The following is a 12,974-nucleotide window of genomic DNA, read 5'->3' on the forward strand; positions in this document are numbered from 1 at the left end:
GCCTTCACCAGGATGTTGGCACTGTCAGAGGAGAGGAGGTACACTGAAAAGATGTTAATAAGGGTGAATCAATCATCTGTTAGGTGGTTTGAGTAGGTCAGTAAGTGGGGGGGGTGATTCTTGTTCACTCATCATCAGGGGTCTCTTATTATTGAATGGGAACATTACTTGGTGTATACAGACTAGCTTTGGTTTGGAAGTTTGAGGATGACCCCAAAATTTTGTCATTTCTTTTTGACTTGTTATATCCCTATTCCAATGTGGCTCTTCAGAGAGTGTGTATGTGTGTGTGGGGGGGTATCAAGTAATCCTTTACATCCTATTAAAGCACTGAAGGTAATAATGCACATATCCAGCTTCAGGCAGTCTGCATTTTCCCCTGAGAAAATGTATAAGAAATTTCCAGAAATTCATTAACAATGTATTATTAAAGAGTAATTAATTACTAATGATTTGTTGTTGAATTGTGACCAGCTCTTTTAACCTCATTTGGAGTTTTCTTGGCAAAAATACTGGTTTGCTATTTCTTTTCCAGCTTATTTTACAAATGAGGAAATGGAGGTAAACTGAGTTAAGTGACTTTCCCAGGGTCATGCAGATAGTAAGTGTCTCATACCAGATTTGAACTAAAAACAGAACAGTCTCTCTGACTGTGGGTCTGACAAACTAACCACTTCCATAAAATGACCCACTGTAGACCAAGGTCAGTAAGTGCATTTCTTCACTCTCACTGTTGAGTTTAATGTTCTCCAGTATTATATGCTTTCTACACAAGGAGACGTTTGGCCTCTCCATGGAACCTCTCTTTTTACTAGTTAACCTGGTAAAGCCTGGACGTTTTGATGAACACATTTGGTTGGAGGTGTGAATCCTTCCCTGTGGTTCATCTTGTTAGGAGAGGGATAGCCCCATTCCCCCCCAACTTCCAGGTACCATTTTATCCCTGTGGTTCAGATTTTACCTCCATGATATGCTATGGAGGGAACATTTACAAATCGTAGTGACTGACTGAACATAAAGATTGAAGGAAATGGAAGATTAGAATGTGGTTCCAATGTTTTAGACCTGAGAGATAGTTTGGCAGTGGGACATTTTAGGAAGATTATAGCAGAGGGCTTGGAGAAAATGCAAGGAGTTCAATTTGGAGATTTGCCACCTCTGTGTAAGATCTGACTGTATCTCCTTGATATATGGGGTTTTCTTTTTTTTTTTTTTAATTTAAGGCAATGTGGTTAAGTGACTTACCCATGGTCACACAGCTAGGTAATTATTAAGTGTCTGAGGCCAACTTTGAATTCAAGTCCTCCTGACTCCAGGGCAGATGCTGTATCCACTGCACCACCTAGCAGCCCCCCCCTCCATGATATTTGAATCCTTTCTTACTAGCTGCTTTTTGTGGTTTCTTCTTGACCTGCACACCTTGTTCAGAAACTGTTCAGAGGAGAGGTGTAGTTGTCTCTCTTCCTCCTCCCCTCATTTATTTCTCCATACTGTTCTTGAAAGTTTTCATTTTGGGACAAACTAGAGGCATTCCCAGTAAGATCATGGTGAAATAAGGATGCCCATTATCCCCACTATTATTCAATAACAGCTAAATTGTTGTTATTGTCAGTTTTGAATTCATCTAATTCACCTCCCTCATTTTATTTATGAAAAAACTAAGGACCTCAGGTCTTACATTTAATAAGAAGCAGACCCACAGTTTGAACTGAATTTGTCAAATTACAGAACTCCCTCTCATTTCACTAATATGATGATGCCTTTCAAATAGTTTAGTAAGAATACAAGAATAGAGTTCAGGAAAGAAGACTATCATACTCACACACTCAATGATTGAAGCCATCAAGTCAAGGAAAAAGAGGGAAGAAATGAAATGGGCTGGAGGTAAGAGACAGAAAGTAATGCCACAAAGGACAATTAGCAAGAGCAGTCAGACTAGTTGGAGGAGAGCTAGGAAACAAGAGTGTCATCAAAACCCAGGAAAAAGTGAGAGAAGGCCAGGAAGGGATCAGTGGTTAATTGTGTCAGATGCTGGAAAGAAGGATGAAAGCTGAGAAAAGGACTTGGGCTTGGCAGTGAAAAAGTCACTGGTAACCCCTAAGAGAGCAATTTCAGTTGACTGAAGAAATTGGAAGCCAGATTGCAAAGGGTTGAGAAGGGAGTGGGAGGTGAAAAAAAATTAAAGGCAATTAGTTTAGATCTTTTTTTTCCCCTTGTAAGTATTTGGCTGCAAAAGGAGGAAAGAAATGTAGAAAAGGCATTGTAGGATCAAATAAAAGATTTGTAAGGCTAGTATTTCTAAACAGTATTTCTAGACAGAATTTTTAGGCATTTAGGAAGAAGCCAAACCATTGAAGAAAGATGGCAAATTAACAGGAAGATTGAAAAATGATCCAAGGATATAAATAGACAGTTTTGAAAGCAAGAAGTATAAATTATCAGTATATGAAATATGGAGGTTGAGTGACAAGTTACGATCAGTTAAGGAAATTTCAGAGTTTATGTACTGAAATGGTACATTTGTGAGTGATGGCAAGACTGAGTATATGGCCATTTCTGTAACTGAAATGAGTTGGTGGAGTACTCAGTCATGGAAAATGAGAAAGTTGAGGAACTGGAAGATTAGGATGTTTATAGGACTGTTGATTAGGATATTGAATTTCCTCTACCATGAGGGTCTTTGTTAGGGAGGAGAGAAAGAGAGACTATCAACCAGACACTGAATTCATTGAGGAAGAAGAGAAGATTCCTAGAGGTTGTTAGCTATTTTAACCTTAACAGTTCTTCCCAGGTACATTTTCTCCATTAGTACACAGTGGTACTTTGTTCATATTCTTTTTTAAAGAAAGATTTGGCCAGTTCTCTATCCTCCAGGAAAAGAATCTAATCTCATTCTCCTTTAATCTAAAATGTTAGGGTTTTTTAAGTCATACAAATGACTACTGGAACTTTTATATATAAAAAAAATAAAATGCAATTAGCCATCCATATTAGATGACCCAGGTTCCACCCTTGGGTCTGATTTTCATCTGACTGTGGGAAATAATACTGCACATAAAATAGCACACTCAGTAATTTTTCCCTCTCTTGGTTGTAGACCACCCAAAAAGAAACTAGTATTTTGCAAACACAAGAATTAAGACTGAGCAGACTGTAGGCACCATTGAAGGGTCTAATCATGACATGAGACAAGATGAGGTTAAATGCAGTAACTAAGAGATTTTATTTGTATTCAAGGGTCACGCTCAGTGATTCATCAGTCTTTTGAGCTATTTCTTTACCATCCCCCCTGACTTTGTCCCCTACTTTCCTGATGGATAAGATAAATTTCTATATCCACAACTCAGTGTGTTATATATATATTTCCCTCCTTGAAACTGTTCAGAGGAGAGGTGCAGTTGTCTCTCTTCCTCTCCTCATTTCTTTCTCTACCACAACTTCCTTGTGTGCCTCTTTTATGAGAAATAATTTGCCTTCTTCTCTCTTACTCTTCTTTCTCATGATCTCTGCTTCTTTTAAGATATTCTAGCATCATAGACATATATCCATACCTGCCTAGCTATCCTAATGATGGTAAAGTTCTTAGGGATTTTACATATATATGTGTATGTGTGTATGTATATGTCATATTACATTGGAAAGCAAACAATTTATCCTTATAAAGTCTTTAGACTTTCTCACTCATTTACCTTTTTATTCTTTTTTTGAGTCTTGTTTGAATGTCTGATTTTCTATTCAACTCTAGTCTTTTCATCAGGAATGCTTGTAAGTGTTATCTTTATCATTAAGTGTTCCTTAATGGTACACTTGTAGAATTATGTTTAGTTTATTCTTGGTTGTAATCTGATTTCTTTGCTTTGTGAAATATCATATTCCAAGCCCTCTACATTCCTATGAAGGGGTAGCTGCTAAATTTGACTGTATCTCCATGATATTTGAATCCTTTCTTATTAGCTACTTTTTGTGCTTTCTTCTTGACCTGCACACCCTGGTATTTCACAATACTATTATTGAAGTTTTCATTTAGGGACAAATTGGAGGCATTCCCAATAAGATCAAGGTGAAATAAGGATGCCCATTATTCAAAGTTGTATTAGAAATGTTAGTTTTGGCCATAAGAAAAGAAAAAGAAATTGAAGGAATTAGATTAGGCAGTGAGGAAACAAAACTCTCACTCTTTACAGATGATATGATGTTATACTTAGAGAACTCTAAGAGAATCAGTTAAAGTTTTTGCACAAATAAAACCAATGCAACCAAGATTAGATAGAATGCAGCAAGATGGGAAATGATTTTTACACTAGAGTTTCTTTCTTTTTTCTTTTTTTTTTTTTTTGCAAGGCAAATGGGGTTAAGTGGCTTACCCAAGGCTGCACAGCTAGGTTAATTATTAAGTGTCTGAGACCAGATTTGAACCCAGGTACTCCTGACTCCAAGGCCAGTGCTTTATCCACTACACCACCTAGCCACCCCTACACTAGAGTTTCTGATAAAGGGCTCATTTTTAAAATATACAGAGAACTGAGTCCAATTTGTAAGAATGCAAGTCATTCTTCAATTGATAAATGGTCAAAAGTTTTTAGATGAAGAAATTACAATTAGCTATAATTACTTGAAAAAATGCTCCAAGTCATTATTGATTGAAGAAATGCATATTAATACAACTCTGAAGTCATAACTCACATCTTTCAGGCTGGCTAAAATGTTAAAAAAAAATCCAGTATTCTTAAATTATTTCCTTTGATCTGCTTTCTTTTTTTCCCCACATTTGATATTTTATTTTATTTTTCTGATTACATATTATGAAAATTATCCACATTTATAACATTTAAAAGTTATGTAAATTCTTTCCCCTTCTCCCCCCCCCCCCCACCATGGAGAAAAATCTGGTAAACATTGTGCATATACATTTGTGTTTAACATGTTTGTAGATTAGTTATTTTCTGCATGAGAAGTTAGGTTAAAGGGAAAAGAAAGAAAACCATGAGCTAGAAGGTTATAGGGTATCACAGACTTTCCAAAAGGGAAGTGGCTTACATTTGTATATTGTCAAGGTCATATGGCAGCTATGAATGAAGGATGGATTAGAGTTGGGACAGCCTGCAATTAAGAACATTGTGAAAACATTTAGGCAAGAGGTGAGTAACAGGGGCCCAAATGAATGCAGTGTATAGAAAGAAGATAGCTTGTGGAGTTGAAATCAAGCCATGATAGCTTATTTAATATAGTCAGTAAGAGAATATAGTTGAGGATGACCATAAAGTTGTAAACTTGAGTGACTAGAAGCGTTTCAACAGAAATAGAAAAGTGTAGTATTTTTACCAAGGCATCCTCAAATATGGTCAAGAAGAGCTGCATACTACTGAAAATAACTGAACAACAAAAGGAGGCTTCAATTTAAATGTCTATGTGTAGGACATAAGAATGAAAAAATCCATTAAGGACTTTTTTGGTCTGTGATCTCAAGGAACTTGAAATCCAGTTGAAGTATAACAAATGAAAAGTAAAACATTAGAGTTCAGTTTTAATATTAATGAAAGGGAGGCATGAAAGATGCAGGGAAACAATGACTTGCAGTTAGGAGGATCATCAAGGGGAACTTTGTGCAACATCTGAGCTGGCCTTTGACAGAAGGGAGGTATTTCTACTGGTGGAAAGTTCATATGCATCTGTGGGACAGTGTGCACAGATAGATGAAGATGGAAGGAGACTGGGCAACATTAGGAAACTTAGAATTGTTCGGTTTCTTTAGAGAATTGAATATGTGAAGTTGAATGATGTTCACTCTGGAAATTTAGGTTGGAGCCAAACCACACAAAATCTAAAATGCCAGGGTGATGTGGGTGATATGTTACCCCTTGTCTAGTAAGTAGCAATCATCTCCTGGCAGCTAGGCAGCACAGTGGATAGAGCATTAGTCTTGGAATCAGGAGGGCAGGAGTTTGAATTTGGTCTCAGACATTTGACTCTTACTAGCTGTGTGATCTTGGGCAAGTCACTTAATCCTGCTTGCTTCACATCCAGGGTCATCTGCAGTCATCCTAATTCATATCTGGTCACTGGCCCAGGTGGCTCTGAGGAGTAAGTGATGCTGGTGACTTAGCTCAGCCTCCTCCTCACTCAGATCCAATTCATATGTGTCATGGCATCACCTACCTGATGTCGTGGTCTTCTTCGAAAATGAAGAACAAGTATTATCTCTTGAAAACTTTGATCTGAGAAGTGACATTATAAATAAATAGTTAAGTTTCATCATCAGCTCTTTGAAGAATCATGGGAGTTGGGAAAGAGGTCAATTACAAAACTATTCCAATTATTTGGATAATAAGGACTCGAACTATGATACTGGCTTTAGAGAGAGAATGAGAGGGTATTGAGTTAGAGGGCCTTGAATAAGAGACATTGAATCAACTTGTCTCTTTGTCTTAGCCTTTTTCCAGGCACCACTTTTACTACTTCTGTCCCTCAGTATCTCACCATACTTATTCTTTCGCTTACTACATTTTTAAATTATATTTTTATTGAAGATATTATTTGAGTTTTACAATTTTTCCCTCAATTTTACTCCCCCCCCGAAAGCAATCTGTCAGTCTTTACTTTGTTTCCATGTTGTACATTGATCCAAATTGAGTGAGATGAGAGAGAAATCATATCCTTAAGGAAGAGACAGAAAGTCTAAGAGATAACAAGATCAGACAATAAGATACCTGGTTTTTTTTCCCCTAAATTAAAGGGAATAGTCCTTGAACTTTGTTCAAACTCCACGGCTCTTTATCTGGATACAGATGGTATTCTCCATTGCAGACAGCCCAAAATTGTCCCTGATTGTTGCACTGATGGAATGAGCAAGTCCTTCAAGGTTGAATATCACCCCCATGTTGCTGTTAGGATGTACAGTGTTTTTCTGGTTCTGCTCATCTCACTCAGCATCAGTTCATGCAAATCCCTCCAGGCTTCCCTGAAATCCTGTCCCTCCTTGTTTCTAATAGAACAATAATGTTCCATGACATACATATACCACAGTTTGCTAAGCCATTCCCCGATTGAAGGACATTTCCTTGATTTCCAATTATTTGCTACCACAAACAGGGCTGCTATAAATATTTTTGTACAAGTGATGTTTTTACCCTTTTTCATCATCTCTTCAAGGTATAGGCCCGGTAGTACCACATTTATTTTTTTACTATCTCCACGACATCTATCAATTCTTCTACACACTCAGCATTCAGTTCTATTATTTCTCACTAAGACAAAAGCTTCCTACTCTGTCAGCTGTTTCATGGTTCTTTTTTATCCAATCAATTTACCATCTTCGCTGAAGGGATATGGGATACTCCTAAGCAGGATTATTCCTAGACTGTAGCATTGCCTTGCTCATTAAGCATAATCAAATTCAACCTCATCTGTTTGGCATTTAAACCATGAAACCTTTTGTAATCTTCCTTTCCATATTTATTAGACATTACACCCCTTCACATACACTTTGGTGTAAGAGGTGAGGAAGTAAAAGTAGCAAATGTACATGGATTTTTCTAGTTTGGCTGAGAAAGGAAGAAAAGAAATAGCATTAGAGATAGTACATTGTATATCTTTTCCCCAGTAGAATATAAGTTTCTCAAGAACAGGGATTATTTTTTTCCATCCTTATTCCCCTTAGTGCACTGTCCAGCTCATTAAACTAGAAGTGGTTTAATAAATATTGCCTGAGGGGGCAGCTAAATAGTGCAGTGAATAGAGCACAGGCCCTGGAGTCAGGAGGACCTGAATTCAATGCATTCTGAGACACTTAATAACCTAGCTGTGTGACCTTGGGTAAGTCCCTTGCAAAAATGAAAATAAATATTGGCTGATTGATTGCCATGATTTTCCATCTCCCTTTGTGTTTTACATAGAGTAGATAACTATTATAATGTGTCTTTTTACCTTGAAGTTTCTTTGATTCAATATCATTTTGAATCAAACCCTTTGAATATCTTTTGTATATACTGGAAATATTTCTTTGCATGGTCTTTGAGAATTTGTCATTTGCTGTGGAATTTTAAGGGCTGAGTCAAGGTTAACAGGAAGCAGAGAGTGAGAGAATGAATAGGATGAGGCACAGTCTCCAATCTCAGTATTTCAAACAGACTCTGAAATAATTCTGGAAGGAAGCTGGCTATTTTGAGCACTGTTCCCAAGGGTACTTCTAGCTTGCTCTATAGAACTACATTGTGCAGTGTACAAAAGGTCTTTCTTTATTATATCTATCATTATTTTCAATTTTTTGATGAGTTGAAAAAAATTTACCCATTGTAACTGGGGGGAAAATTTGGTGTCCTGAAAACCTGAAAAATACAAAATGTGTGAGTTATAACAGTCTTTGAAATTACTAAGTCATTTGCTATGAAATATTATCCAACTTAATAATGTGTTACATGAAACATGTATTTTTAAAGTTAAATGAATAACTATTGCTTGCTTTTCAATTGGTAGGGAAGGGAGGAAAGAATATGGAACTCAGTTCAATGAAAGAATATTTTAAAAAATGTTTTTAAGGTTTTTTTGCAAGGCAAATGGGGTTAAGTGGCTTGCCCGAGGCCACACAGCCAGGTAATTATTAAGTGTCTGAGGCTGGATTTGAACTCGGGTACTCCTGACTCCAAGGCTGGTGCTCTTATCCACTGTGCCACCTAGCCACCCCTTAAAATTTTTTTTAAAAATGTTAAATAAACAAATTATTTGGCCAAGAAAGTTATGTAGGGATTATGGTGTCAATCATGTGTTTGAGTACAGGCAGAATCCAAACTCAGGCCATTGACTGCAAATTCAATATTGTTTTTATTGCACTATTGTACAAAATAATGCTTAAATGAAAAATATTCTGTCAGAAAAATCTGTCAGTCTGTGTTTATCATTGTAGAAGATGCCTTGGAGCGATAGCATTGTCATGCTTCCTGTCAGTACAGTGCCCAGGAGAAGAGAGGAAATTCTTAAAGCAGGCTCAGGGATAAATTAAGAATCTAGAAGGGTATTACCTAATTGTTGAGCATGTGACTTGTGTCCTCATCAGATGAATTTTCCACATATCAGTTAGCCTAAATTTGAACCATTTTAACTTTGAAGTACTGCTTAACTAGTTTAGACCAGACAATAATAAGTATTTTCTTCTTTCTGGTAAACAAGGAATATCATATATGTCATTATTGCAGTGAATCCACAATCTCTCTAGTGTAGCTGCTCCCTCCAACAGAGGAGATTGCAAGCCATAAGTTATTGTTGGTAATTCAATGAAACCTACTTGTATTCCTCATAAACATCTCCACAGGATATGCCCTGGTGTGGATGTGAGAGATGACATTTGGAATAGATAATTGGTAAATTTGATAAATTACCGAGTTCATTGGTATGGGGGGAATAATATGTAATCAGCTTGGAAAGATAGATTGGAGATCCATTGTACAGGGCTTTAATTGCCCAGTACAGAAGTTTTGCTTTTTAACCAAAGGGCAGTAGGAAATCACAGAAATTTCTTTCATACTGTAATGATCAACAGTTCTTTGCTTTAGGAATATCATTTGATGGCATTGTTGAAAATGAATTGTGGGAAGAGAGACTGAAAGCTGAGATCCTGATTAAAAGGCTACTGCAATGAATTATTGAGAGGCTGGACTGTGGTGGTCGGGGCTGAATAGAAAGAAGTAAGTAGTGCCGAGTTATTGAGGAGTCAGAACTAGCAAGTTTCTTGAATGGTTCTGTCAGTGGTCAAAAGAAGTGATGATTTCTAGACTTAGGAAGTGAGGAAGGTTATGTTTAGCGCTAGGGACATCTTGAGTTTGAGATAGAGATTGCAAGCAAATAGATGGAGTTGATGAAGAGAGATGAAGGCTCCATATGCAGATTTGGGAGTCATTTGTAGAGATAATAGTTGAGTCCATGGGAGTTGTTTAGATCACTGAAAAGAAGATTGTAAGATCAAAGACTGCTTTGTTCAAGACAGAGTCTTGGATTGTTTTTGCTATTAAAATTTGTGTAGCAAATTTTTATTTGGGATAAATGAAAAGATTCATTTTCAGTTTCTAAAAATGTTTCTCATGACTGCCTTTCTAGCTGTAGCATCACTCAAGTTTCATGCCTTTATTTTATATCTGTAGGGCTTACTATTTAGCAGATTCTTTGAATATATCTATATAAATATATATTAAATTGTTTTAAAAATATAATTTTCGGGATAACTTTTAGATAGGCTGGTATTAGATCTAGAGGAAGAAGTTTCTTGAACTTACATTAAGAGACAAAGGTTTGTTAACTTGTAGTGTCATAGACTCATTTGGTAGTCTGGTGAAAAACGTGGAACTCTTCTTAGAATAATGTTTTAAAGTGCACCAATTAAAATACCTAGGATCAAAAAGAAACCAATAGGTTTGAAATACAGTTATCAAACTATATAAATAATTCCACCCCCCCAACAGAAAAAAAAACCCAGCAACAACAAATCATAGTTTTGGTTCATAGTTCTCAGACTCTCTTAGATTCTAAGAAAACTGTTGTAAAGCAGGAGATGATCTCCCAGTTTTGGGTTAGATTTTAGATGATGATGAATAATAAACTGTATCCCTGTAAAAATTCTGTAACATTTAACAGAGCTTGCCATAGGTTTTGAATTGTACCAGTTTCATAGTTATCTTCTTTCTAGAACCATAGAAAGGATTAAATCAGGAATCAATTTTATAATATTTATAGCTTCTTGTGAGTAGCAAGTTTATTATGAACATGCATATTGTATTAAAGTTGCCTATTGGTAAAACTCTTTTATCTTTTAGAATCCTTTTAAAATGTAGGCATTTGACTGATTTTCATAGTTTTCCTCTGGTATTTTGTCATATCATGACTGGTAAAAAAAAAAGATGCTAAATGATTGTTAGATCAACTGTTTAAAATGTAAAATTATGGAGAATCTCTAAGTGGAGAAGGGAAGGGCATGTTCATAATCTCTCCCACAGAATTCCACATTCTTCTGTAGAACCCATATAATACTGTGTACTTTCAAATGCCTATCAGATTAGTAGTTTCATCTCCTATTTTCAAGATCATCCATCTGTAAAATATCATCCATCTGTTCTTGTTCCCAACTCAGTGGAATAGCCTGTATTGCCTCTGAAAAGTCTTGAAGAGAGACTAGTAGTTATTTCTCTGCTTACATAATTTTGCCATTCTGGGGGAATAAGCCCTTGGTAACATGTCCAGGCTATGGTTTCACAAAGCTATCATAGGATACATGTGTTCTTGATCTGCTTGACCAGCATGACACATTACATTACATTTTGATTTAATCTGGCAGTGTGCTGTAGGGTAATAATATTGGCACCAAGAACTCTTTATTGTTCCATTCCCCTAAGCTTAGAATGTCTAGAACATCTTTATTATAAGAAAGCATTCTAAACGTTATTAAGATTTTACGATCTTTGTAATATGATAGTCACTAATTTTTCTTTAATTATTTTTCTTTTAGTATATAATTTTCATAATTCCAAAAGCCACAATAATGCTTGATAAAATGTATTAATGAACATGTTTATTATATTCTTTATATTTACTCTTGGTGAATCTTAAAACTTGATCTAAGTTGAGTTTTCATTTTTCATAGCCATATACATTATTTTATGTACAAACTGAGGCCCAGTGGGGTTAGTGGATATATAAATGGTCTTGGGACACAAGAGGACCTGGATTTCAAATCATTCCTCTGACACATACATGAATGAATCTCTTAGTGACTTAGGCACTCCAAGATTTTGAGAATTGCTGTTCTCTGAACTATCAGTGGTTCCCTACACAGATTTTTTGCTTCCTCTCTCCTTCATATCTTGCCCATCTTAATAATCATTTCTACATATTCTCATTTTTCCAGGATATATACTATTCATAGTTTATATGGTAAAGTTAGCAATATTTTTGTTCATAGTTTTGGAATAGAGTATTTGAAATTATATGTCATTTATATCATTAGCTATCGTTGCTTTGATTTAAATTATCAGCTCCTGGAGAATAGGGATTGCTTTGTTGAATTTGATTTGTGTTAGATATTGTGTAACTATCAAAAATATATTTTTAAGTACCATCTTCTAGGAGAATAAAATTTCAGTCTTGATCTTTAAATATTTATTTATGAGTCTTGATTTTTGTTCCCTGTCTATTTCAGATCCTTTACAGATGTACCAAGATAATATCTTGTCAGATTTGCTGTTTGTCTCTCCTGGAATGGTGAATAGCTCTCCATTTGCAGAACACTTGGATTCTTCAAAAGATAATATTGGTATAGTTTTTCTATTCCTATTAAATTCTTTTCACTCATATTTGTGTTGTTATTTTATTTTTTCAATTGTGCTATGAAAGTTTTTCAGCAGTCATCCATATGTATATTTTTGTTACACAATTTTCTTCCATTCTTCCTTCCTACCCCATGCCCCTTAATGACAGTCTAATGAACTAAATTATGTGTGTATATTTGTCTATAACATGTTTTTAAATTAGTCATTTTCCGTATGAGGTATTAGGACTAAAGGAAAAGAAAGAAAACCATGGGATAGGATGAAAAAACATAAGAGAAATTTTTTAAAAGTAAACATAGTGTTCATTCAGATTCTGTAGGGTTTTTTGGTTTCTTTTGCTTTTTTCTTCATCTTTTGGGTTTTTTTTCTTTCTCCCTGAGTTGTCAGAACTGCTTAGAGTTGCTGCATCCATCAAAGTTGATCAGCTCACAATGTTGTTGTTAAAGTGTACAATGTTATCTTGGTTACAAAATGGAGATTATCATTGGGGAGGAAATTAAAGAGATTTTGTAGCTATTTTGCCAAACTGTATGCCAATAAATTTGACAACCTGAGTGAAATGGATGAATATTTACAAAAATACACTGCCCAGATTAACAGAAGAAATAAATGCTTAAATAACTCCATTTCAGAAAAAAAGAAATTGAAGAGACCATCAGTAAACTC

General features: G+C 35.6%; 1 protein-coding gene across 9 annotated transcripts in view; it reads left to right on the top strand.

Moving 5' to 3' along the window:
* Positions 1-12,974, top strand: part of MAP4 (microtubule associated protein 4) — a 223,737-nt gene that overhangs the window by 128,129 nt on the left and 82,634 nt on the right. For all 9 annotated transcript variants that reach the window (XM_074197700.1, XM_074197696.1, XM_074197701.1 and 6 more), the window contains one exon: positions 12,179-12,292. In XM_074197700.1, coding sequence (XP_074053801.1) covers positions 12,179-12,292 — 114 coding nt within the window. The remainder of the gene's footprint in view (positions 1-12,178; positions 12,293-12,974) is intronic.

Source organism: Macrotis lagotis, chromosome 8 (assembly GCF_037893015.1).
Source record: "Macrotis lagotis isolate mMagLag1 chromosome 8, bilby.v1.9.chrom.fasta, whole genome shotgun sequence".
In the NCBI taxonomy this organism is placed as follows: Eukaryota; Metazoa; Chordata; class Mammalia; order Peramelemorphia; family Peramelidae; genus Macrotis; species Macrotis lagotis.